General features: G+C 35.6%; 1 protein-coding gene and 1 long non-coding RNA gene across 3 annotated transcripts in view; one reads left to right on the top strand and one right to left on the bottom strand.

The window, feature by feature from the left end:
• ccar1 (cell division cycle and apoptosis regulator 1) overlaps nt 1-2,471 on the top strand; it is a 32,326-nt gene extending 29,855 nt beyond the window's left edge. For both annotated transcript variants that reach the window (XM_073834147.1, XM_073834146.1), the window contains one exon: nt 1,143-2,471. In XM_073834147.1, the coding sequence (XP_073690248.1) occupies nt 1,143-1,199 (57 nt within the window). In that variant the 3' untranslated portion in view covers nt 1,200-2,471. The remainder of the gene's footprint in view (nt 1-1,142) is intronic.
• Nucleotides 2,472-4,626: 2,155 nt separating this feature from the next.
• Nucleotides 4,627-7,379, bottom strand: LOC141326398 (uncharacterized). The gene is made up of 4 exons (XR_012353883.1): nt 7,150-7,379; nt 6,138-6,238; nt 5,978-6,049; nt 4,627-5,001 (listed from the first exon to the last, which is right to left on the bottom strand). It is a non-coding gene; the product is annotated as an uncharacterized lncRNA (long non-coding RNA).
• Nucleotides 7,380-26,018: the final 18,639 nt, after the last annotated feature.

The following is a 26,018-nucleotide window of genomic DNA, read 5'->3' as shown; positions in this document are numbered from 1 at the left end:
TTGTCGACTAGCCCTAAAATTCACAAACGCTATGATTAAATTGAATAAATATATGTGATGCAGGTTATTTAATTTTTTACACCTGTGTGTTAGATTGGCTCCGGTCACAGTAAATGCTGCTCCACACAAACAGTTGTGTTACTCTGCATATTGCTGTGAGTTTGAGTTTATTATAACATTCATCTGGGAATGCAACATGCACCATTTCATCAATTCATATCATTAGCTTTCTCAATATACTAAGTGTTCATCGCGACTTTAAAATAAAAGCTCAAAAAAAAAAAAGTTTACACATTTTAATGTCCAAATATTCAATAAATGACAGTAGCTGTAGCATTTCTGTTATAAACAAATGACCGAATTAAAAAAATTAGGTGGACATTTGAATTAAAGATTAAAGGTTTAGTCAATATTGTTGTTTAGTCAAGGATTAGATTGCACTGTAAAGTGTAAAAACAATCGTCAGGCTGTTGGCTCCCTATGCAGTAAATTAGTTCTATTTTTTTTTTTTCAATGAAACCATATGATAACATGCTTTTGATACTTTATTTGAACCAATTATTTTTGCCTTTATTGCTATTATATATGTATTTTAAGTCATTATTAAAGGCTATAGTTTGCTTAGATCTATTTTTATTACGTCAAAAAAAAAAAAAAAAAAATTAACCGATTACTCGATTAATCGACTGATTACTTGATTGCCAATATAATCGTTAGTGACAGCCTTAGTGTGAAATGTAGTAAATAGTGACCAGGACTTATGAAACTGTAAAATATGCTTTAAATTAGTGCTGTCGATCGATAAAAAAAAATTTAACTGATTAATCGCACAATTTTTTCTTCTGAAATGAATTGTGATTAAACGTGATTAACCCCACCTAACGTTAAAGTTTTTATATATACTTTTATTGTTTGATGTGATCGCAAAGACGCTCTGCGACTAAATAAATGCAATTCTTTTCAAGAAAAAAAGAGACCGAAACAGCAGTTGTGAGTGGAGTGGCCAACCCTAGCCCCGCCCCTGCGTTAAATATTTGTAACGGCGTTAACCTGGAAAAATGAATCGCCTATGTTAACACGCTAATTTTGACAGCATTACTTTAAGTAAATAATGTATAACAAGTGTTTTGTTTTTGATGCAGGGTGACTCTTCAGAAGACGGTGACCAAAAAACTCAAGCTAACGGCTCAGATGAGTGAACGTCCCTCTCCAGCTCATCCACATCTAATCTCCCTTCAAATGTGTAAATAAGCTTAAAACTAACACAATTCTGAAGCTAATTTTATTTTGATATTTTGTTTGGTTTCTGTGTACAAAGTTTTAACGACAGTGGAGGGCAAACTCTCCTTTTCCTCATAATTCTATATTTAAGAGTAATTCTCAGAATTCTTCAGAATCAAATTATTACACTTAAGTTCAAGTTGAAATCATTAGTTTGAATTATGTACAAGTTTTTGGTTGTTAATCCGTTTGAGCTTCTTTGGCCTTTTTATTTTCAAACATTGCTAGTAATTTTAACATGTGTTGCTATATCAGCATATTTCATTGTTGAAATAATACATGACTTGTGCCAGTATGTGGCTTATTAGCAGAGTTTATTTAGCAATAAAAGTGTTATTTATGTTGAAATCAAACGTTAGAAACAGCAATTAGGATTTTATTAGAACCTACGTGAAGCTGCTTTCTGATCTCTTCGTTGTTCCGTGACAAACAGTGATCGAAAAAAACACGTTTTGTTCAATGCCATTTGTTTGTTTTGGTCACATCTGCGCATGCATCTGAAATAGCGCATGCATATCAGCTTGATTCCTGAATAATACTCTTGCAGGCTTTTTTATTTGATTTGATCTTGATTCTTTGTTCTGTGATCTCTGTGTAATCCTACCAGAGTAGCTTTGTGTGAATGGGGCCACGTTCTTTGTCATTTCAAACAAAACCAAGACAGTTACCCTGCTAAAGATGCACAGGCTTGATCTGACCGAGGTCATGTCCATTCTGAGTCCTGGGTACTTCATATCAGAGTGATTGTAATGTGTGAGTCGGATACTGTGTGTTTTGTTTTGCTGGAATTGTTTGGAAGACAGTGAATTCTTATGTTTTTTTATGTTTTTCCTGTTGCTGGCCCACTAAAGATGAGAATGATAACAGTGGGTGGTTTCTGCTGAGTGGAAAAGAGCCAAACCTGGTCAAAATGAGCCCAAGGCAGCCAAGTGCATATTATTTTTCTATTCTGGATGTACTCTGTGGTTGTCCTAGTAAAATAAAATAAAAAATAAAAGTGCTTCATTTTAACATTTCAGTTGAATTTTGAATTTCCCCCAATTGTTTTGAATTTACAGGGGTTTTGGGAACTTTGCAATGCCATTTTTTCCCAGTAGATGGCGACATTTGTTTGATCTGGAGGGATTATGCATGCACTTTTAATTAGGAGAACAAGCAATGGTTTTAATAAACAAATATTCTTCTTGTCAGACTTTGTTAAATTTATTATAACAGTGTGTAAAGTGTATCGATTTTAGTTTGACTGCAGGATGCTTTTTATTGAATAAGGTGTATAAAACAGTGACAATCTGTATTTCTTCAAGGACAGATTCTGTTTTTTCTTGTTGCTGCATGGTTTTGCTGGTTAGTAGTTTGGCTGGTTTCAAAATCGCATGCTACCCTACTATATAGTAGGCCAATTTGAAAACAGTATGTCTGAATTCACAATATTCATAAACCTTTAGTGAGATAGTCTCTAAATGAGGCCACATGACAGTGATAAAATGATGAATGCATTATGTCCAAATTAAATACTTAATAGTTTTTATCTTGCAATTCTGACTTTTTTTTTTTCCAGAATTGTGACATATAAACTCGCAATTGGGAGAAATAAAGTCAAAATTGCAAGATAAAAACTCGAAATTTTGACTTTCTCACATGCTTGTTTGTATCTTGCAATTCTGGCTTTGTTTAGAATGGCATCATATGAAGTCAGAAATGTGAGAAATGGTTAGAATTGCGAGATAAAAGCTTGCAATTTTGACTTTCTCACAAATGCGAGTTTGTAGCTCCCAATTATTTTTTCTTTTTTTTTTTTTTTTTTTTCTTTTTTTAGCTCCCAAGACTTTTTTTCCTTGCAATTCGTGTTTGTGTCTCTCAATTCTGAAAAAAAGTCAAAGTTTTTGAGTTGCGAGATGTAAAAGAATTGTGAGATAAAAATTCACATTTACTGTTCTGAATGTGCGAAGACTCACACGAAAGAGAAGAAATTGTTGAATAAAGGTATTTTTATTTTCTTTAGATTTTCATATATATATGCATGTGCATGTTTGCACACAAAAAAGTATTCTCACAGCTTCATAAAATTATGGTTGAACCACTGATGTCACATGGACTGTTTTAGCGATGTCCTTACAACATTTCTGGAACGTGTCAGTTGCGTTGCTGCACTGAAAAAAATGATTCATTGAATTTACTCAATTTTTTTAAGGTAAGTGGTTGCAATCAATTGATTTGATCTAAATTTAAACAAACACATTTATTTGGATTTAAACAATTTTATTTAGTTAACTTAGTATTAAAAAAATGAGTAATTTCAGCCCAATTTAAATATGCTACTTCCTCTTAATTTATTTAATTGTTTCTGAAGAAAAAATATTCATTGAATTTACTCAAATTTTTTAAGGTAAGTGGTTGCAATCAATTTATTTTAGCTACATTTAAATAATCACATTTTGTTGACTAAATTTAAAAAAATTGTTTTAATCACTTACCTTAAAAAAATCCTTTTCTTAAAGGAGAACTCCGGTGTGATATTGACCTAAAGTGTATTGAATCATGATACCGAGTGTAAACGTACCTTGCATATCTCATCTCGTCTTGTCCACTGCTGTCCGAAATCTGGGGTCAGTTAGCCGATGCTCACAACAGCTTGTCAATGAGATCAATGGGGCATCGAAGCAGTCATGTAAATAAATCACTGTTTTACGCCATTTACGAGACACAAAGTAGCGCCACACTTCATCGGTAGACTTCCAAGGGCCCTGACATTTAAAACGCGACATTGAAAACTTTACGAGAAGATTTATACAGACAGTAACGGCAAGAAGTTTAGCGGCCGTCGCCATCTTGAATGTAGTCACGTTAAGTCGAGTGACGAGCAGGAAGGAACGTATCAGGTTTTCAACCTATCAGGTTGTAGTTTCCTTCGTGCTCGACATTCGACTTAACGTGACTACATTCAAGATGGCGGCGATCGCTAAACTCCTTGAAGTTACTGTCTGTATAAATCTTCTCGTAAATAAACTACCGGTGCTTTTTATGAGTTTTCAATGTCGCGTTTTAAATGTCAGGGCCCTTGGAAGTCTACCGATGAAGTGTGGCGCTACTTTGTGCCTCGTAAATGGCGTAAAACAGTGATTTATTTACATGACTGCTTCGATGCTCCATTGATCTCATTGACAAGCTGTTGTGAGCATCGGCTAACTGACCCCAGATTTCGGACAGCAGTGGACAAGACGAGATGAGATATGCAAGGTACGTTTACACTCGGTATCATGATTCAATACACTTTAGGTCAATATCACACCGGAGTTCTCCTTTAAGGAGAGGTTCTTAAATGGCTTTGCAAATACACACAACAAGTTTAATGTTTTGAATTTATTTTTAATGTCATCAAATGTAAATTCAGTAACAGTTTCTTTGTATATACAACAAGTGTTTGGAAGACAAGTGCTTACTTAACGTTGCACATTCACAAAATAAAAATTAACAAAAATTCACAGGTGAAAGAGGCCACATTGTTGAGTGCGGACTTGGAATTGCAAAATTAATAAAAAATATGTGGAAACAGGCAACAGTATATAGTGATTAAACAGTATATTGTATTTTTTCAATAGTGAATAAAACAATAGTGCTAAAACTGTTCATATGTCATGCAACAAACTGCAATTTGTAATGGATTTTACAGGTATGCCCATGGTGATGTGTTGTGGGTCTTTCAAGGAGTCATCTCTTTGACTGTCCAATATTTAAATAAAAAGAAACTGTTATTAGTAGGGTTGGGTATCAACTGATATTTACCAGCCAATATGCACAAAAACACATCAGTATGTCATCATAAACAGCTGTTTTTTTTAAAAGTTAAAGTGAAAGGAAGCAGATGAGAAAGAAAACTGACAAATCTATCTCCCACATGTTGTTCCTAATCTGCAAATGGAACACAAATTCAGATATTTTTAATGAGATCTGTGAGCTTTCTAACCCTGCATAGACAGCAACGCAACTCAACTGAAATGTTCTTAGGCCAAGAAACACATTAAAGATATTGGTAAAATAGTCCATGTGACATCAGTGGTTCAACAGTAATTTCATGAAGCTACGAGAATACTTGTGCGCAAAGAAAACAAAAATACACTTCTCCGCGCCACCGTCTGCCATTCATGAGAGTACCATGACACAAGTGTGGGGTGTTGCTGACATGAACATGCATGGGCTGAACCATGTTTATAAGCAAAGAAAAACACACGCATATGTCATTGTAGTCTTGACAATGGAGGCAGGAAGAAGAATTGTTTAATAAAGTTATTTTTGTTTTCTTTGCACATTAAAATTATTCTTTAGCTCTGTAAAGATACGGTTGAACCACTGATGTCACATAAATGGTTACACTTATGTCCTTAGTACGTTTTTTGGGCCAGTTATATTGTTGCCTATGCAAGTCCAGAAACTTCTCAGATTTCATTAAAAAAAATAATAATTTTTTTTTGGTTCTGAAGATAAACTAAGGTCTTCTGGGTTTGGAAAGACATGAGGGTGAGTAATTAACGACAGAATTTTCATTTTTTGGGCAACTATAACCCTTTTAGTATTTGAAATTTAAGTAGAATTTAAATTCAAGCAGAGACATTTTTGTCTGGACACTGTATTTGACATCACTGTGTTAAATAATAATACATATGGGAAAGGAAAAGACACTTGATAAATGAATACATACCTCCTGTAAAATGCGGAAATATTTGACCATTTTCCTCCCAATAAGACCTCCTTTCTGGAAAACAGCAGGGATCTGTGGAACATAACATATTACATTATATGATATATTTCATTAAAGTCAACTGTTTATTGTAAAATGCTTTAATACTAAAAATACTTACTGTGCATATTGCTGGAATAATACAACTTCAGGAAAGTGGCGAACCTGGAAACTTCCTTTGGCATCAAGGAAATGGTATGTGTCCTAGTCACAGGAACATCCCTCAAATGAAAGTAAAAACACAATAATTATTATTGCTAGTTTAAAACAGTTTACATGCTGCACCATTAAAGCTAGCAAAAAGGAGCATGTTCACATGATTACAATTGTGAACACTAAAAACATTCAGAAATGTTATATTGTATTGTGAGTTTTGTATTTACTGATAGGAACTAACTGGAAATTCCCCTCATAACTTCATGCCTTCGTCCATATTTTTGATTTCCCGGAACTTTCTATTACAAGGCATAGTTATTTGGAGTTGTGATGGTGTCCAGTATGAACGAAACACATCTAACTTAACACCACAAATAAAGTTTGAGTCTGTGGAAACAATTCTACAGTACAAACACGCAGTTAAGGATACGATCTGCCCATCATTGCTTTAAATGCAATAGTTGCCACAGAAGTTAATAATTTGTTTCGGTATCACGTGACGCAAGCACTACCTTACCTTCAGCCAAAACAAACTGCTCTTGAACAAACAAGTTAAGGACATTAAAGATGACCCGTCCAAAAGGATTTAACGTTATATGTCATTTTTAACCACATTAGAAGCCGGCAGATTCCAAGGACTGGCTGTGGTAACGTTTACTTAGGCGGGAACACCAATAACGTTACCGGCCTGAGGATCTCCGAAAGCGCTTAAGCATTTAAATAGACGCTATCCTTTCAAATAAACGCCGTATTTTAGGCTTATACAACTACATTTTCATACAAAAATATCTTAAAAGTACATTCTGTCACATAAAAAAGTATTATTTGTGTTATTTGTGTAAGTTATATGTGACCGTCCGTTGGTCGCTGTGGAATTTCTCCCAAAGACTCATTTTGCAGATATTATACAGCGAACAAACTATTTACTGTAATAAACAGTGCAACACTACATTATTACTCACATAAATATTGCTCACCGTGTAAATCGACCGAATGATGAAAACTCCGGGTCCGGAATGAAAAGTTCCCACCGTGAACCTGACTGAGTCTAGCCTGGCAAGCCAGACCCACATAAATGTAGGGTCTGGGCACTCTCCATAGACAGGGCTCAACCGGAGGGGTGGGATAAACGGTTGTCTTTCAAACTCCTCTCCACGCAATAGGATAGCGCTACAACCAATCAGAGACTTAGTCGGTCAGGTGACGTAGTCAGAGCGACGAAGATTTTTAACAAAAATCAGTGCACTGTGCAGTCTGTCAGCTAAATAATAGACATAGATGGGCACTAAACCTTTAAAAGTAAACAAAAACATGCACAGACAAATCCAAAATTACACCCTGCGGCTCGTGATGATACATTGATGTCCTAAGACACGAAACGATCGTTTTTTTGCAAGAAAATGAACAGTATTTATATAATTTATACCTTATATCTTTGATACAAACCCACGTCCATCTGTCATGAGCACGAGTTTAGCATATCTATGATTCGACTCGTCACATGTGAACGCGCTTTGATGTAGTATACGCAAACACCGAAAGGGGAAATATGTAAAAAAAAAAAAAAAGTCCAGGATGAGTTTGCGCGAGCAAACGTAATCTTTTTCAGCTTTAAATGGGTTTGAACAACCAGGACAAGCGCAAGTAATTACCATTTTGAATAGCCGCTATATCCACAGTCTCTTGTGCTGTGTAAACAATGAGTGTCGTATACACGCCACAGATCGCTTCCGGTGTTTGCGTATTCTACACCACAGCGCGTTCAGGTGTAACGAGCTCCTGCTCAGGACACATGGACGTGGCTGTGTATCAAAAGTAAAAAAATATATAAATACTGTTCAGTTTTCCACGCTTAATTCACGGAACCAGGAATTCATGTCTGACTGAACTTATGGTCGCAGGTCAGTTGTCATCATGTTAAGCCCGCCCACCGACTCGTGATTGGCCCGGTACATCTTGGATTTTTCGGAAATTTAAGTGAATTGAGAGTAACTAGACTGACCTTAGAAGCAAATGTAATTTGCTGCCGCTAGGGGCGCGTCTAGATTCTAGGCTAGACTGAGTCGTGACTGGAAACTCCTTTTGGCGCCAGGGAAAATGTGCATTTGTGCGCATGCGCAGAAAGTTTACTTAATATTTTCTAACTGAATTTAATTAATTCACATGGCTTGGATTTAAAACACATGTAATTCGCTTAAAACCAATTAATACTTATTAATTAAAAACAAAAACTAAATTTTTATTATTTAAACTAGCGAAATTGAATCATGCTTAATTTAATTGGGGCCATAATCATTTTTTTCAGTGTGTCTAAGCAGGGTCAGAAAGCTCTTGGATTTTATCAAAAATATCTTAATTTGTGTTCCAAAGATGAACGAAGGTCTTACAGGTTTGGAACGACATCTGGGTGAGTATATAATGACAGAATTTTCATTTTTGGTGGACTGTCAATTCATGCGAAATGCAAATTTAGTAAAAAAAAAACAAAACAAAAAAACAAATGCAGCATTACATCAGTGAATGGGATGCAGTGAATCAGAATGCAAGTCCAAACAGCTGATAAAAACATAATAATAATCCACACGACTCCAGTCCAATAACACTAAATGTCTGTAGGAATGAAATATATCAAGACATTATTTCAAGACATTTTTTAAACAGTTTCTTCTGTCCATAAACCATTATGACACTTTCTCTGGTAAAAACAAAAAGTCCATCCCCTATTGTCTTCTCACATCAAAATCCACCAACATATTTCTTTAGAACTGTTTTTCCTTGTAAACAGTGCTTAACCTTTGCATATTTCTCTCCTGATTCAGATGAGACTACTTTTTCACTGGAGAAAGCAGCATTGTAGATAGCAGACTTATATTTGATCAGGAAGCAACAGTAATTGATAGACAGTCATGTGAACCACTTGATTATTATTGTGATGTTTTTATCAGCTGTTTGGACTCTCATTCTGACAGCACCCATTCACTGCAGAGGATCAATTGGTGAGAAAGTGATGTAATGCTATATTTCTCAACATCTGTTTCAGTGAAGAACCAAAATCATCTTGAGGGTAAGTACATTTTCATAAAATTGTAGTTTCGGGGTGAACTATTTCTTTAAAGGCCTTTCCACACTGAGCGCGATGCAAAAGCGCGAGGCGAATCGGTGCGAACCGAATGTTCACCTTCTGCTAATTTACGCCTGCACGCTAGGTGGCGTCGACCAACAATGCATTTTTCTCAGACATGTATCTTGTATAGGGATTTAACATCGTCTTGTGTGTGAGTGCTTGTAGTAACTTCTGATTGTGGTCTGCAGTTGATTTTCATTCTATAATAGGCAGACATGCACTCGTTTAATAACGCCATTATCATAAACATCCTTTATTGTTATAAAAGTACCATGAGCTGCATACAAAACTACGGTGGCCGAGAAGTGCAAAACACAACAACAAATCGCAACACAAAAAAACAAATCTGAAAACCAAATAACAAATCCAGAATCAAAATTACAAATTAGAAAACGCAATATCATTTCTCAAAACAAAACGGCAAACCATAAAACACAATAACAACTCCGGAAACAAAATAGCAAGTCGGAAATCACAACGACAAGCAAAAAAAAAACAAAAAACGACAAGTCAGAAAACACAACGACAAATCAGTCAATACGGAAAAGGTAGGTATTTTGTGTGACCGGCGTAGTCGCTGCTGATTGGACGGAACTCCTGTCAATCAAGACATACGGGAACTACAGTTCTAGAAGAGATGTAGAGATGCAGCAGAAGAGATCGCTGTCATCAACTTTTAAACGGTAAGACATTTATAAAATGGAACTGTATACTATCAGCACTGCTAAAAAATTTAACTTTTGCATTAAAACAGATTAATAGATTATTTCTCACTTAATTAGTAGATTTATGGGATGTTATGCATTCTCTTCCTGCCGTTTTATCCATCGTTGTGTAATTAAGGCTTTCAAACTGGATTTTTTTGCGGCTGGGGAGTTATTTAATAGATCTGGATTTATTGATTAACCTAAGTGAGAATGAAAATGTTAAAATAGGCGAGCAGTTTTCATTTCAGAATCATGGTAGGCCAATTTTTCCAAAAATGTATACTGTGTATTTTGTATTATAGCAGTAATCATTGTAAACACATTATTACTATATTTATTATATTTTTATAGCCACTAAAGAACTATTGTGTGAAGGATCAGTGATGCCACTGGAGTGAAATTTGATGGAGCATCACTTAACCATTTCTCCTGTTATTCTCCTCTATCCTGCTTTCAGAACAAGACCCTCCTGAAGTAAAACAGTGCCAGTTCCCAAGTATGATTACATCACAATTTGTTAATGTAATCTATAGATTTCTCCTGCTGACTATATCCAGTTTTTCTATGAAGACTTCAGATGACCAGCACCTGTGAAGAGATGATGCCAACCCTTGAGAGGACTTCAGATGAAGCTGACTCTGAATAAACATACAAAACTGATAAATTTTCCTTGCATTGATAATCATCATGATCACTTCATGCTTTAATTTGTTCATTGTTTTTGATTACATGACATTAATTAACTGCATGATTTGTATAGCTTAATTTCGGAAAATTTGTGCCATATTAACATAATTTAAAACCGATACACTTGTTAACAGAACTCTTATTTGTAATGTAGATACATTCATTTTCTGTAAAGCTGCTAGAAACAATGTGTATACTAAAAGTGCCATACAAATAAATGTGAATTGAACAAAACTTGATGCATCTTTCATCTTCTCTCCTCTCTAGATCAGTAGGGAATTCACTGTGCTCTATGTGACTGCAGCACAGCAAACTGTAGTGGAGACTGTTCAAGGACAACATTCTTTATAGTTTATTATAAATGTCTAAATTGATTGCTGTAAATGAGTGCATAACAAAAGTCAACATACATAAAAAATATTATTAAATGTATAAAAATGTTTTAAGTTGTTTTCAATTAAAATATACTACAAATATATATTTTAGATATTAATAATTGAGGGGTGCACACGATTAAAAACATTAAACAAGATTAATTTTCACTCAATCTTAAAATATATATACTTGTAAGACAATAAACTTAACATTTACCATGAGATCAGTAAAACGACAATGAACATTAAGATGTGATTGAACTTGACTAACGTGAAAGTTGTAAGAACACACACATATAATTATATTTATATAGAGAGGCTGAAGTTAACTTAGTAATAGACCACAATGTCGTTTATATAGCAAACACGGACTTTTACCATGGTAACTTCAGCCTAAAATATGTTAACAAGGCAGGTGAGGATAGCTGACCACATTAATTGAATTCGATTTTGAGCGCGATTTGGTGTGGCTTGTCAGTGATTTACGGCGGGGTGTTTGAATTGCCGCTAGGGATGGGCGATACCACTTATTTTGTTTTCGATACGATACCGATACTTTTAAGGCCAGTATATCGATATCGATACCGATACGATACTTCTAAACTTAACTTTTAAATGATTACATTTATTAAATTAATAAGAGTAAAATATGTAATTATACCCTTAACTTTATATTTGAAATGCATTTTAACATTTAATATGCCTTAATTGCAACTAATTAACTTTTATTTTTTTCACATGGTTAAAATATGTTTACTGTAGTGGTAACTACAAAACCTATAATTGAAAATACCTAGTTTCATAAGGGGCTGCCAGTGACAGGCTGTTGCACAAATAAAATACAACATTTTTATTCTGACGGTGTATAATTTATATTAACATTACTACAAAACATGATCAATGAACTTTAAGTGTTAATTTAAAGAAATGTAATTGCACAAATTACGTAGGCTACAATTTCAGTTAGTTTATTGTGAAATAGCTCAAACATGTTTTTATTTTCTGTCCTCTGATAAGCATTGTTCTGGGCTGCCGTTCCCAAAAGCATCAATGCTTTCTTATGATACTTTTAGGAAACCCAGCCCTGTTTGAATGCACTGTCTGAAGTGAGTGAATGCTCTCTGTGATTGATTGGTTCTGTCTTGCAACGTTTGCGTGCGTTCAGATAAGTAGGAAAATTGTTATATCGTGCACAGTTAATCCCTAACATAGGTTATACGTCCAATTCAATGTACATTGTACGCCTTGCTTTTTGTTAAATAAACAAAATCACTGGTAAATAAAACACACCTTAGTATCGATATTTTTAAAGAGTATCGATACTTTCGATACTCGCATCAGTATCGATATATCGATACTTTAGGATCGATATGCCCATCCCTAATTGCCGCACATGATGGGGATTTACTACTAATCAAAGTACCGGCTTCATTGACTAAACGCGCCTCACAACATCGTTCGATTAATCGTTGCAGCCCTAATCACAATGTATAAATGTTATGTTCCAGCTTGTGCAGAAGATGTTAAGTGCAGGGATGAGTTGGTGTTTGTACTCAGAAAGGCACAGAAAAGAAATAACGCGTTCTAATAAAATAAAGTGAGCCACTGAAGAGATATGGTTAGCTTCTTGCTATCGCTAGTCTGTTACATTGCAGTACATAAGATTTCACTTACCACATAAACAGAGTAAGGAGAGATGACTGCGTGGATTATGGCAAATGATTTGCAGATCCTGATCACCGCTAACCGCATCTAAACTTGGTCAAATGTGGTAAGTACTGCCGCTGTAACATTAGTTTAACGTTACACAGAGTATGTGCAATTGCCAATCTCAATCTCAAAAGTTAAAGTAAAATGATCGTGCATTCAAAATGGCAGTTTCAATGCCCTGCATATTAATAGCGGCTCAACCTCCATAAATAAATATATATTTCCACTAGGGGTGTGCAAAGCAGCCGGTATTTGTATCTGTATTTGTATTTGTTGAGGGGGGAAAAGTATTTGTATTTGTATTTGTATTCGAGTAAAATTCAAAATAGGCGTAAAAATAATGAGTGACGGGAAGCTATGCTAAGGTTAACTAGCCTATAGCCTACATCTTGCTGTTTGCAAAAGACAGAGTAACTTACACGTACCATATAAGGGGCCATTCACATGACGCGCCTAAAAACCCGTGGAAAACGCTGGGCGCGCCACTTTCTCCTTCTTTCCAAAGCGCTCTGCAGCTTGGCTTGTGCTCTCGTGGTGTCTGCCGTTGCTAAGCAACCATGACCTGCACTCTCCATGAAGACGCAGAAGTTTCAGCAAAGGATAAATGGATTTCCAAAACTAAAAATCGCTTGCAGTAGCTCTGCTACTAAAAACTTTTATCCCTGTAACAGCTATGATCGGCTGTTTCTCCATCTTGGCTAAGCTTTTAATGTTTTTCGTGAAAGCAAGAAGCTGATTCGTTGGTTCTTGTCACATGACCCGCAGTGCGCTCGCGGCATACTGAAAAGTTCACATGTTTTTATCAGGATGCGGCCCTGACGCGCCTGGAAAAAAACGAGCGGGTCGCGACCGCGTCGCTTCCCTTATGAGCGCGCATACCGCGCATCTACATTTGAAATAACGAACTTGAGCGCGCAAAAGACGCTACATGTGAACGGCCCCTAATGGAATAATCTCCCGATCAAACTCCGCTTCCCGAAAGTTATAAACTGCCTCCAGAACCCAGTTAAGGTACAAAAATCTATTCAACAAAAATAGTGATGCAGTGAAGTCTTTTTTCGCTCAGCCGAGGCTTATCTGTTGTTGTGTGGAGCAGCCTGTGTTAGTCACCTCTTTTACCCCCCCACCCCCCAACTCCTGAATGTCACTCACTCACTCATGCGGTCTTTTTGATATAAAGTTTTTCTTGTTCCCGAATACAAATATTTTTTTAAGTATTTGTTCGAAATAATTATTTGTAAAAAAAACGCTATTTGTGCCGTTCAGAATACCGTATTCGGGTTCGGCTCCACCCCTAATTTCCACCATGTGTGAGCTACTGAAATGAGCCGCTCTGTGAAACAGCCAATCAGAGCAGAGCTCATCATTATTATTCATGAACCTTCCAAATAAGGTAATAACAGACCATTTCATTCTAGGGACAAATCCTAGGGTTGTAAATGGACTTGTAAAACCGTTTCTGGAGAATTTTTGCCCTTTCCTATGCCATAATAGCTTCTATGTAGATATCAGAGAACAATTTTAAATATTGTATCAATGCATTCTATGGCACCTTTAAAACTATATTTCTGCAGAGGGCCTACCATCACTTTAAAGTGATTGTTCATCACAAAAAATTTAAAATCTGTCATTAATTACTCACCCTCATGTCGTTCCAATCTTATAAGACCTTTGTTCATCTTTTGAACACAAATTAAGATATTTTTGATGAAATCCGAGAGCTTTCTGACCCTGCATTAGACAGCGAAGCAACTGACACGTTCAAGACCCAGAAAAGTACCAAGAACATCGACAAAAAAGTCCATGTGACATCAGTGGTTCAACTGAGAAGAAGAATTGTTGTATAAACTCTTTCATTTTTTGTGCAACAAAAAGCATTCTCGTAGCTTTATAAAATTACGGTTGAACCACTGACGTCACATGGACTATTTTGTTGATGTTCTTACTACCTTTCTGGACCTTGAACATGGTAGGACCCTTGCTGGTCTCGGATTTAATCAAAAATATCTTAAGTTGTGTTCCGAAAATGAATAAGAGTTCTTACAGGTTTGGAAGAACATGAGGGTAAGTAATTAATGACAGAATTTTCATGTTTGGGTGAACTATCGTTTTAAGAACAAACTTGATCTTAAATGTCACACTGCATGACACGTGATTTCAAAAAGCCATTAGAACATGAGCACCAGTCACACAGGTTTAGCTTCCATCTCTGTTATGCTCTCCACATTGCAATACACCATTGAAAAGACACTGTATCTGGCCCAGTGTCACTCAGCAGGCCAGCTGCATCAGCAGGAGCGGGTGGTGTTGTGAAATCAGAGCCGGTGCAGGTAAACCCACTCCTTCTCTGAGACAGAGGGCCTTTGTGCCCCCACCTTCCCCCTGCAGTCTGTGTAACACTCATACACTAGAGAGCCATGGGACAATCAGCTTCTCTTTCCTTCAGAGGGCTGGGCAACACTCTCACACCGGACCCACGAACAATCACCTTATTTGAATTCAAGCTGCGGTGCTTTTTCTTTTCTCTTCTGGGTGGAGAGTTTGGTTGCATCTGTTATAGCAGCATTAGAGGAGAGATTATGTTACGACTCTCCCCTCATCGTTTTCCTCATTTCAGGACAAAACGGCAGCTTTCTTACAGCAAATGTTGTCCTGTGTATTTAAACGATCTGTGAAGGTGTTGATCGTTCGATGTTTCAGCGTTTCTCCTTTTGTTTCTGGAAGACTCCTGTTGTCTGCCGTTCCTGGGTGGCATATAGAGGCTAATGTTTCTCCTTTGTCTGGGGTCAGACCCATTATCCCCTCATCTCTGTCTGAGTTGTGTGTGTCTGCGCTGACATTCGCCATCCCCTCCCCCTGTTTTCGCACATAGCTTTGTTTCAGAAGACCCCACACTTTGTCCGAGCCCCTCTGCTGCTCCTCCTCCTCCTCACACTTTTCATTGCTCCTGCTGCTCAAAGTCTCAACGCCTTCAACAAGTCACTTGTGCTAAGGTGTAATTATCATGACAATGGAATGTGGTCTCCGGAGACTTCGTGATAGCTTTTCATAACATGTCGTGCTTCTCTGTTTTCGTGATTATTTGCTTGACTTCTGTGAAATGCAATTGACTTTGTGGCCTCAGAAATTCCTAAGGAGGAAGTCTATGAGTAGTGTTTGCTGACGTATGTAATTCTGTTCAAAAGTTTGTGGTCAGTATGAAATTTCAGCAAGGAAGCATCAAATTGATCAAATGTGATACTAAGACTTGAATAATGTTACAAATTAATTTCTGTTTCGAATAAATGTTCTTTTGAACTTTCTTTTAATCAAAGAATGCTGAATTTTTTTGATATTTGACACTGAAGACTGAAGTAATAATTCTGTAAATTTAGCTTTGCCATCACAGGAATAAATGATTAAATACAATATTTTTTAAATATATTAAATTTAAAACAGTTCTTTTTTAATTGTAATAATAGTTCACAATATTATTATTATAAATGCAGCCTTGGTAAACATGAAAGACTATTTTCAAAATCATTTTAGAAATTTTACCAACCTCAAACTTTTAAACAGTGTTTTTAACAGTAGTTTTTTTTCCCCTTTTTAACCTTAAAAAGAGCAAAGTAACTCACACCTTTCTAGTCTAATGTCTGCGTCTTTGGTAGTTTTCATGACAGAAACATATGGAAGATATAAACTCACAATTGTGAGTTATAAAGTCCAATATTGGGGGGGGGGGGGGGGGGGAAGAGTGATATGTTCTCAGAATTGCGAGTTTATGTCTCACAATTCTGAATTATTAACTCGCAATGGCATTTTCTAAATATAAACTTACAATTCTGAGAAAAAAGTAAGAATTGTATTGTATTGTTTGTATGTAGTAAAAACATTTTTTAGTTAACATTTTCTGTAGTCATAGTTTTATCAGTATCATTGCACATTTATAAGGGTAAGCTATAGCAGCCTAATGGCTATATTGAAATAATGATTCAGACACATTGAAAGTCAATCATTTTTTTGATTCAGTAGCCATTCATTAAGCTCATTCAGTGACATATTTGGATCACTAAGAAATCTCAGTTTGCACCCATTTTTCAGTTGATTCATTAAAAAAATGACTCAAAGTCATTATTTGGTAAATCGGACTACACAGATTGACTTTTTGAGTGAAGCGTGAGGAGTGGCACCACTTTAAAAGGAACGCTTATGCAATCTGTGAATGAGTCGTGTGTGAAATATGTAAATACAAGTTATAGGATCTTATATTTGTCTTATTTCTGACGTGGTATGAATGCATCATTCTCATATTTTGCGGTAGGCCTAACCACCTTTGAACACTGCTGATATAGGAATCTGCTTCTCCTCATTCCTTCAATTGATCTTCCACATAACAGTCTAACAAACATGGAACCCAACCTCTTACATGATGCTTTAAGTCTTTTGACCATTGATGGGCATCTGTGCCAGTAGCATTATATCAGCTGCCAGGCCCTCCAGTGTTTGAGAGGCGCTTGTATGCAGCTTTTAGTCAGCTGGTCAACCCCAGGGACAAGCAAAGTGGAGCAGTTGTTGAGGAAATGATCCTTTTTCCTGGCTCTAAGGCAAGGGAATACTGGGTTACAGTGTGAGAAACCTGTGCGGTTGTGTTTGACTGGCTCTTTAGCATCTCCCAGTGGGAACACCACACCCCTATGTTGTCTACATGGCTGACATGGGCTTTGAGGTACCTTGATTGCCTGTTCTCAATACCTTCTCTGAGGTAACTCTGTTAGTTAACAGTCCTTCATTTCATATGTCTGATGCCTTAATATGGTAAGGAGATAAAGTAGATATAGTATAAAACATACTTTGTGCAACCAGCCGCTCTGTGATTTACAGTAACTTTGTGGAAACAACCGCCGTGTTATTTACAATAACTCTTCCGGCATGCATGTTTCAGTCTATACACCAGGCAACAATGGAAACAAACACAGGAAAACACAACTCCTTTCCTGCTAGTCGCTAGGCCAATTCTGAGCGTCACTGACCATTTCTCAGTCTAAACAGTCATTTTGTACAATATAAACCCAATATCCACATTGAAGAATCACTACCAGATATATATTATACTGTTTAAAAGTCTCACTAAAGCTGCAGTTATTTAATCAAAAATACAGTAAAAATGATAATATTGTTAAATATTGTGAAATATAGACCTTTTTCCTGAGTAAACGATGAGCGCCGCCATTACGAATTCTAACGTCAGATTGAATGCTTTTCTGTTCCGGTTTCCATAGGAACCCATTCAAAAAGCGTCCATCTGTTTTTAATGTAGCTAACGTCCGCTGCTTCGTGTCATCTACACACTCATTAAAGTGAGGCACTGACAAATGACGGTCATTGCGACATTGCCAAGTGATGGCGCTATGGAGCCATGTGCTTTTTAAAAACATTTTAATAGGTTTAACATCAGTTTATTAGCTTGGAATATACCCTAATTTGACTAGAAACAATGCAGACCGGAAAAACAAAGCATTCTTTCAGTTAAGAGTCGGACTTACTTCCGTGTTCAGGAAAAACGTCTATATTTTAAAATGTAATTTATTCCTGTGATGTCAAAGCTGAATTTTTAGCATCATTACTCCAGTCTTCAGTGTCACATGATCTGAAATCATTTAATATGCAATTTGATGTTCAAGAAACATTTTTTAATAATTATTATCAATGTTGAAAACAGTTTTGTGACTTTTTTATCTCACAACTGTATCTCAGAATTGTTGTACAAACAAATTGCAATTCTGAGTTTATTTATCAGAATTCAGACTATTTCTGACTATAGAATTGTGACTTTTTTTTTTTTTATCAGAATTGCGAATTTATTTCTCAGAATTGCGAGTTTATCCCCTGGTTTCACCGACATAGCTTAAGCCTATAGTCCCAGACTAAAATGTAAATCTGAGCTGTTTCAACTCAAAGAAATTTGCACTGACTGATCTTACAATATATCAGTGCCTTTGTTTTGTCTCAAGATGGTACGAGTAATGTTTATTCTAAGGCACGTTTATAAAAATTTCTTAAATTCCTAATTGAATTATGGTCTAATCCTGGTTTAGTCTAAGCCCTATCTGTGAAACCAGGCCTATATCTTGCAATTCTGACTTTATTTCTTAGATTTGCGAGTATATATCTTGCAATTCTGACTTTATAACACGCAATTGTTTATATCATGCAATTTTGAGAAAAAAATAAACTTTATTTCTCAGAATTGCAACTTTATTTCTCAGAATTGTGAGTTTATATCTTGCAATTCTGAGTTAATTTCTCAGATTTCAGACTTTATTTCTCAGAATTGCGAGTTTATATCTCTTAAATCTGAGTTTATTTCTCAGATTTGTGACTTTATTTTTCAGAATTGCAATTCTGACTTTATAACACACAATTGTTTATATCATGCAATTTTGAGAAACTTTATTTCTCAGAATTGAGTTAATATCTTGCAATTCTGAGTTTATTTCTCAGAATTCAGACTATTTCTCAGAATTTCAAGTTTATATCTCACAATTCTAACTATTTCTCAGAATTCAGACTTTATTTCTCAGAATTGTGACTTTTTTTTATCAGAATTGCACATTTATTTCTCAGAATTGCAAGGTTATATCTTGCAATTCTAACTTTATTTTTCAGATTTGTGACTTTATTTCTCATAATTGCGAGTTTATATCTCTCAAATCAGAGTTTATTTCTCAGAATTCAGACTTTATTTCTCAGTATTGCGAGTTGATATCTTGCAATTCTGACTTTATTTTTCAGAATTAAAATTTTATATCTCACAATAAAAAAATTTATATCTTCTGACTATTTCTCAGAATTCAGACTTTATTTCTCAGAATTGCGAGTTTATTTCTCAGAGTTACGACTTTTTTTTATCAGAATTGAAAGTTTATTTTATTATTTGAGTTGCGACTTTATATCTCGCAATTCAGAATTTAATTCTCAGAATTGCAAGTATATATCTTGCAATTCTGACTTTATTTCTCAGATTTTTAAAAAATAATTTTTAATAATTACGATCAATGTTGAAAACAGTTGTGCTACACTTTTGATACATTGTTTTTATGAATATTAAATGAAAAGAAAGTTTAAAACAGTAACAGTATTTAAGTATTTAAATAAAAAATGATTTACTGAGCCCAAACTTTAACCCAAATGGTGCTGTATGATTTAAACTTAAACTTAAGTTTTTTAAGTTATTTATCTCTACCTTGTCTGAGCGCATTAAAATGCATCTGGAGCTCTCTCATAATGTTTAAATAAGACATCTGTGCATTTTAGTGTAATCCTACACTGCACGGACCCGGATATCTCCCTCATTGATGTGAAAAGCACTAACACAGAACAGGAAGTCCAAGGGAGACAGTTCCTGCATGGATGTAGTCACCCTGGTGCAGGGTCACTGCAAGCAGCAGGAGTCCTTTAACATACCAGCATTCACCTAAGTAACCTCTAATACATGCGACCTTTGAAGTTGTTTTTTACAAGTCCTTTGGAAGGCTGATTGTTCCTTGTGGCTGTGATTTTTAAAAACATTCTTCATTAAAGCACATTGAAGTCAATAACCGGAAACTACTTATGAGGTGACAGATGATATGTTACAGAAATCTGAGGCTTACGTGATACGAGATATAACTTTTTGATCATCTCAATCATTCAATACACTGTGCAAACCCCAAATAACAGACATTATTAAGTGCACCTGCAGTGGAAGCCCATGTGTGTTCCCGTCTTGCTGTACACCCTACAATTACTCTAACGCTTGGGTTCAAACTCTCACTCTACTGCGAACATCCCCATGATCAGGCATATGTTTGTTTAACAGCCTGTCACAGTTGGGAATAGTTTTGTGTAGCACTGGACTGATGTTTGTATCTGACAACAGATATACACTACCAGTCAAAAGTTTTTGAACAGTCAGATTTTTAATGTTTTTTAAAAAAGTATCTTTTGCTCACCAAGCCTGCATTTATTTAATCCAAAGTACAGCAAAAACAGTAAAATTCTGAAATTCAGTATATTTTAACTTATTTTTATTTGAATATGTTTTAAAATGTAATTTATTCCTGTGTACAAAGCTGAATTTTCAGCATCATTACAGTCTTCAGTGTCACATTATCCTTCAGACATCATTCTAATATGCTGATTTGCATCTAACAAATTTGAAACATGTATTATTTTTATTATTATCCTATCATCACTATTTAAAACAGTTGAGTAAATTTTTTTTAGGATTCTTTGATGAATAGAAAGATCCAAATATCAACATTTATCTGAAATAAAAAGCTTTTGTAACATTATACACTATACAATTCAAAAGCCCCAAATTTTAGTTTATGTATTTTGTTTATTGAGCAGCAAATCAGAATATTAGAATGATTTCTGAAGGAATACAGGACTGGAGTGATGGTGCTAAAAATTCAGCTTTGAAACCACAGGAATAAATTACATTTTAAATATATTCATAGAAAACAGTTATTTCAAATTGTAAAAATATTTCAAAATTGTACTGTTTTTGTTGTACTTTAAATCAAATAAATGAAGGCTTTGTGAGAAGAACAGACTAATTTAAAAAAACATTAAAAATCCTACTGTTCAAAAACCTTTGACTGCCAGTGTATCTGTGGTGTCTTTCAGCTCAATTTATCTTGAAGTGTAATAAAATAGTGATAAAATCACAATAGAACTGGCATACTGATTTATATTGTATAATTTTTCAGTGTCTTGCATGTCACATAAACATATTGACTGACACTGTCATATTTTATTTTTAAATAACTGACGTACAGCCATACCAAGATATACTTTTAAAACGCTTATTTAACCCCAGATCCTGTGAGCTAGGCTGTCTGCTGTCCAGTAAAAACAAAATAAAGCATTCTGAACATAACATTTGATCAGTCATTGCCCTGATTGGCTTACTCTATAAGCAAATATTGAAACAATAGACAATAAATATTTCAGAATAGTCACCACCAGCTTATCCATTTTAAAATCACTCAATGAGTGATTACACAATAAGTGTATGCTACGTCATACAGAATGGGGTTTAAATCCAATCCTAATTGAATTATATGTCAAAATGCTGCAGTTTGTGGGGTGTATCATATGTTTTAGGAAAGTCCAGAGATAAATTATTTATGGACTCAAGTTTGCTGTGCTTAAGAAAAACGGATTGGGTTTAATGTCTCTCTGGATCCTTGCCTGTGCCTTTTGAATGATCACCATTCTTTAAACCTTGGAGCAATGGACAAACAGATTCTCTTGGGCTTTACTACAGCAAAGAAGACAATACTCAAACATTTTGACGTTATAATGCAAATACATCAAGACTGTGGCTATTGAAAGTGCAACACATAGTGGAATGACCTTTAGCCAGATTTAATAAAGCAATGCCAAGAATAGTGGAGGTTTGGTTAAAACACTAAATCTATTCATGACCAGTTCACTGGGGGAAACATATTTCTGTAAAACTGTATTAAGTAAGTGTTTTACTTAACTTCGGTATGGTCTCATGACTTGACATGGCTAATTCTTACAAATTCATACGTTTTTGCTAAATTGTATGTAATTTACAAGTTTCCCAATAGAGGGTTTGCACTTGCGCCACGGTTTGGTCAGTTACCTGGATGCGCCATATTGGAGATACTTGGATGTAAACAACAAGAACGGGTGCAATATTTTGATCAACTAAAGTTAATAGGTGGTAAAGATACATATGAGCATTATCAGTTAAGATATTATCTTAATATTTCAACTACCTGACCGGAAATGATAAGAACAAACACAAATGTTGTCAAGATTTTTGCCCTGGAAATCCTGGTTTAGTTTGGCCAACCACAAACCTTTTGTTCCTCAGACAGTTTTTTGCACCCTTTCTCCTTGATTTATTATAACTTTTGGCAGTCTATAGTACTCCAAATGTTTTTTCCCAGTCCGATCGATTAGTACAGCCCAAAACATGACAACAATTGAGCATTTTAGCAGCAATAATCAGCAAAATATGCAAGTTTTGTTTGGTTCAGTGGCATTATTAACGCAAAATTTATATGAATCATTACGAATGACCTACAACTAACCCTGCCCCTAAACCTACCTGTCACTGGGGTCTGGTCAAATCGTACAAAATCATATGAGTAAGGTTATGAGATAACGTTGGTAGGTCATATGCTTTCAGTATGTATAAGCAGTGTTAATGGTATCTTGTGCTAGTTTTTATATAACAAAGAAAATTACCTAATTTTGATGCAACTGCAACACTCCACATTGATTTTTCTCTGATGTCTAATGGAATTCTTTACTGCCTTTTATACATCAGCTCACACCATAAAGTTTTAACAGGAAGCAGTGAAAAGTGTCTTTGATCCGTTTTACTGCAGGAGGGTACACGTGCACTCATAACGAAAGAGTAATGAAGGAGTCATGTTTCAGTCTGAAAAAGTAAAATCACTGTCAAAGCCAAGTGAACAGACAAAATATAGCTCTAAGAACTTTATTTTCGCAATTTGTAGCTTAAATGTTCTAACTTTACACTTGGCTACACTAAATAGGATATTCAAATGTAACAGGTCAACAACACTCACCAGTCCATTAGCTCTAGTGGTAATTTACTCCATTTCATTACCCCGTGGACATCTAAACTTTAAAATCCTACTGAAAAGATAATGAGAACATTTGTGAAGACAGAATTTCTGGGTGTTAGGATTATATATATATAATACATATACACCATTCCTAATGCAGTATGCATGTTGATTGTGGTTCTGTTGAAATTTTTCCCAGAGCATTAAAGCTTTGAATCATACTGACTTTGGAGAAACTGGATATATACAAAGAAAATGACCAATCCTGATGTGGTTGTGGTCAGAACAGATGCTTTGACTCATTTTGAAACACAGATGTATAAAGACACAAGGTCTTATTCATTGAAGATGAGGACTGGCAGGGGTCTTGAAATGCGTTATATGGCAATCTTCCAAAGAGTGTGCGGTCATGCACGTCTACCTTTAACATGATTTATGGTGGGAAGAGGGAATGTATTCTTTACATACACTGAGGAAACACAATATCCTGTTCCACTGACCTTCAACCTATGGCCATACATACATTTCAGCCACCTTTTGATCTGTCTATCTATCACATCCCAGACCTTCAGGTTTGATTTCAGTCATCTAATACATGAGACAAAGCTTGAGTTTAAACTTTGCACAGGATTTCAGATGTCAAAATTAATTCCTAATTTTGTACAGGTCTGCCTATAGAAAATTATGTAATCTGTGATACTTCGGTCTCAGTATTCAGTATTCATGCTTCTTACACTCACCACATTACTTATGATAGTGTGCTATAGGAGATGTAAGAGGAGTGGGGTTAGTTGTCACATGAGGAAGTTGTCAAAAGAGCTATATAACTATGCATAACTAAACTATTAAAAATAAAGCTTCTTTATTGGCATTGATGGTTCCATGAAAAACATCCATGGAACCTTTCAAATGCACAAAAGGACTGTTCTTCACACTTGGATAAAAAATGATTGTTTTAACTGTTCACTGAAAAAACAAAAATTGTACTTTTATGGCATCACTGCAAAAATGCCCTTTTAGAACCTTTATTTTAAAGAGTGTACAAGGTTTCAAGTCAAAAGTCCACTTACGCAAAAGTGTGTTTTCTCTGGCAGACGGTTTCAAACACTTAGTTCAAAAACCTCTTAAAGGGAACCCCAAGTATTAAGACTTATATGGCTTAATAGAACGTAAATGATGTGTCTTACTGAAATATGTATCAGAAAACCCATGAAAGATTTACGTTATTTTAAAAATCCACATTGTTTTATACATATTTTGGACTGAGGGGGTGCCATTATTTAGATGACATGAAACAGTTGCACTCTGTGAGCTACTGTGCTACCTGTTGCTATTTTTACCACAACACAACTCAGAAAATAAAATACTTATATAATGACCACAGCTATTGCTGACTGGTGGCAATTGATGTAAGCGTAGGCTTAAACTAAATGCGCACCATTGATTTTCCCCACAAGGAGTCTAAACGCCCCCGGATATCGAGTGAAATCTACGCTGAGAAACTCCTTCAGTGGCTGCGCCGTCATCACAAACGTCGGCATGTTTACATCCTGCCAGGATGGCATCTAGTGTTTCTTGTCTCTGCCGTTTGTAAGCTCTTTCAGTAACTGTGGTCTATTAAAAACCTCAAAAGCATCAGGGCTGAAGTGGAGAGAACAAAGACACCGGTCTAGTTTTATTCAACCACAGGCATCTTCTCATTCTTTTCTCCTCTTCTTCTCCTCTTCTGCACAATATGGCATCCTATCAGTATTTTATTTTCCGAGTTGTGTTGTGCTAAAAATAGCAACAGGTAGCGCCAGTAGCTCACAGAGTGCAACCATTTGATGTCAGAGAAATAATGGTGCCATAGTCTAAAATATGTATAAAGTGATGTGGAGTTTAAGTAATAATTCTGGAAATCTGTCTTCCAAACTAAAATCCCAAGTAACGTTTTCACATTTTAAATGTCATAAATTCATAAAATGTATAAAAGTCAATACACTGCGTTCTATGTGATCTTTTACATTTGTGCTGTTCCATGAATTATTTAGTTGTTTTATGTTTATATTTTACTCATAGAGTGTTTTTTACGACGTGTGATCAATTGTTCATATTTGCAGCACTGAATGTAAACAGTGCCACTGAACCGAATGGAACTTGCCAATTTGGCTGATAATTGCTGCTGAAAATGGTCACTTATTGTAATGTTTTGGCTTGTCCTAATCGGTCAGACCGGGAAAAACATTTGGAGTACTATAGACTGCCAAAAGTTATAACAAATCAAGGAGAAGAGTGCAAAAAACTGTATGAGGTTTTCGCTTGGCCAAACTGAACCAGGGTTTCCAGGACGAGTATCTTGACAACATTTGTGTTTGTTCTTATCATTTCCAGTCAGGTAGGTGAAATATTAGACTATCTTGATTAATACTGGTTGTATGTATCTTTACAGCCTATTAACTTTAGTTTGTTACACTTTTACACCCTTTCCTGCTCTTTCCTTCTCTATATGCAGCTTTCATTTGTTTGTTTTTTCTGTGGTTTAGACAGCATAAATTAGCAGAACAATGTATTCAGTAGTACATTAACTTAGCAATCAATGCTGTTGTTTTCATCCGAGTATCTCCAATATGGCCGCGCATCCGGGAGGTAAATGCAAGCCCTCTA

The sequence above is a fragment of the Garra rufa genome, chromosome 2 (genome assembly GCF_049309525.1).
Source record: "Garra rufa chromosome 2, GarRuf1.0, whole genome shotgun sequence".
Taxonomy (NCBI): Eukaryota; Metazoa; Chordata; class Actinopteri; order Cypriniformes; family Cyprinidae; genus Garra; species Garra rufa.
Note: the sequence above shows the minus strand (reverse complement) of the source record. Positions and strands in the feature narration are given on the sequence as shown.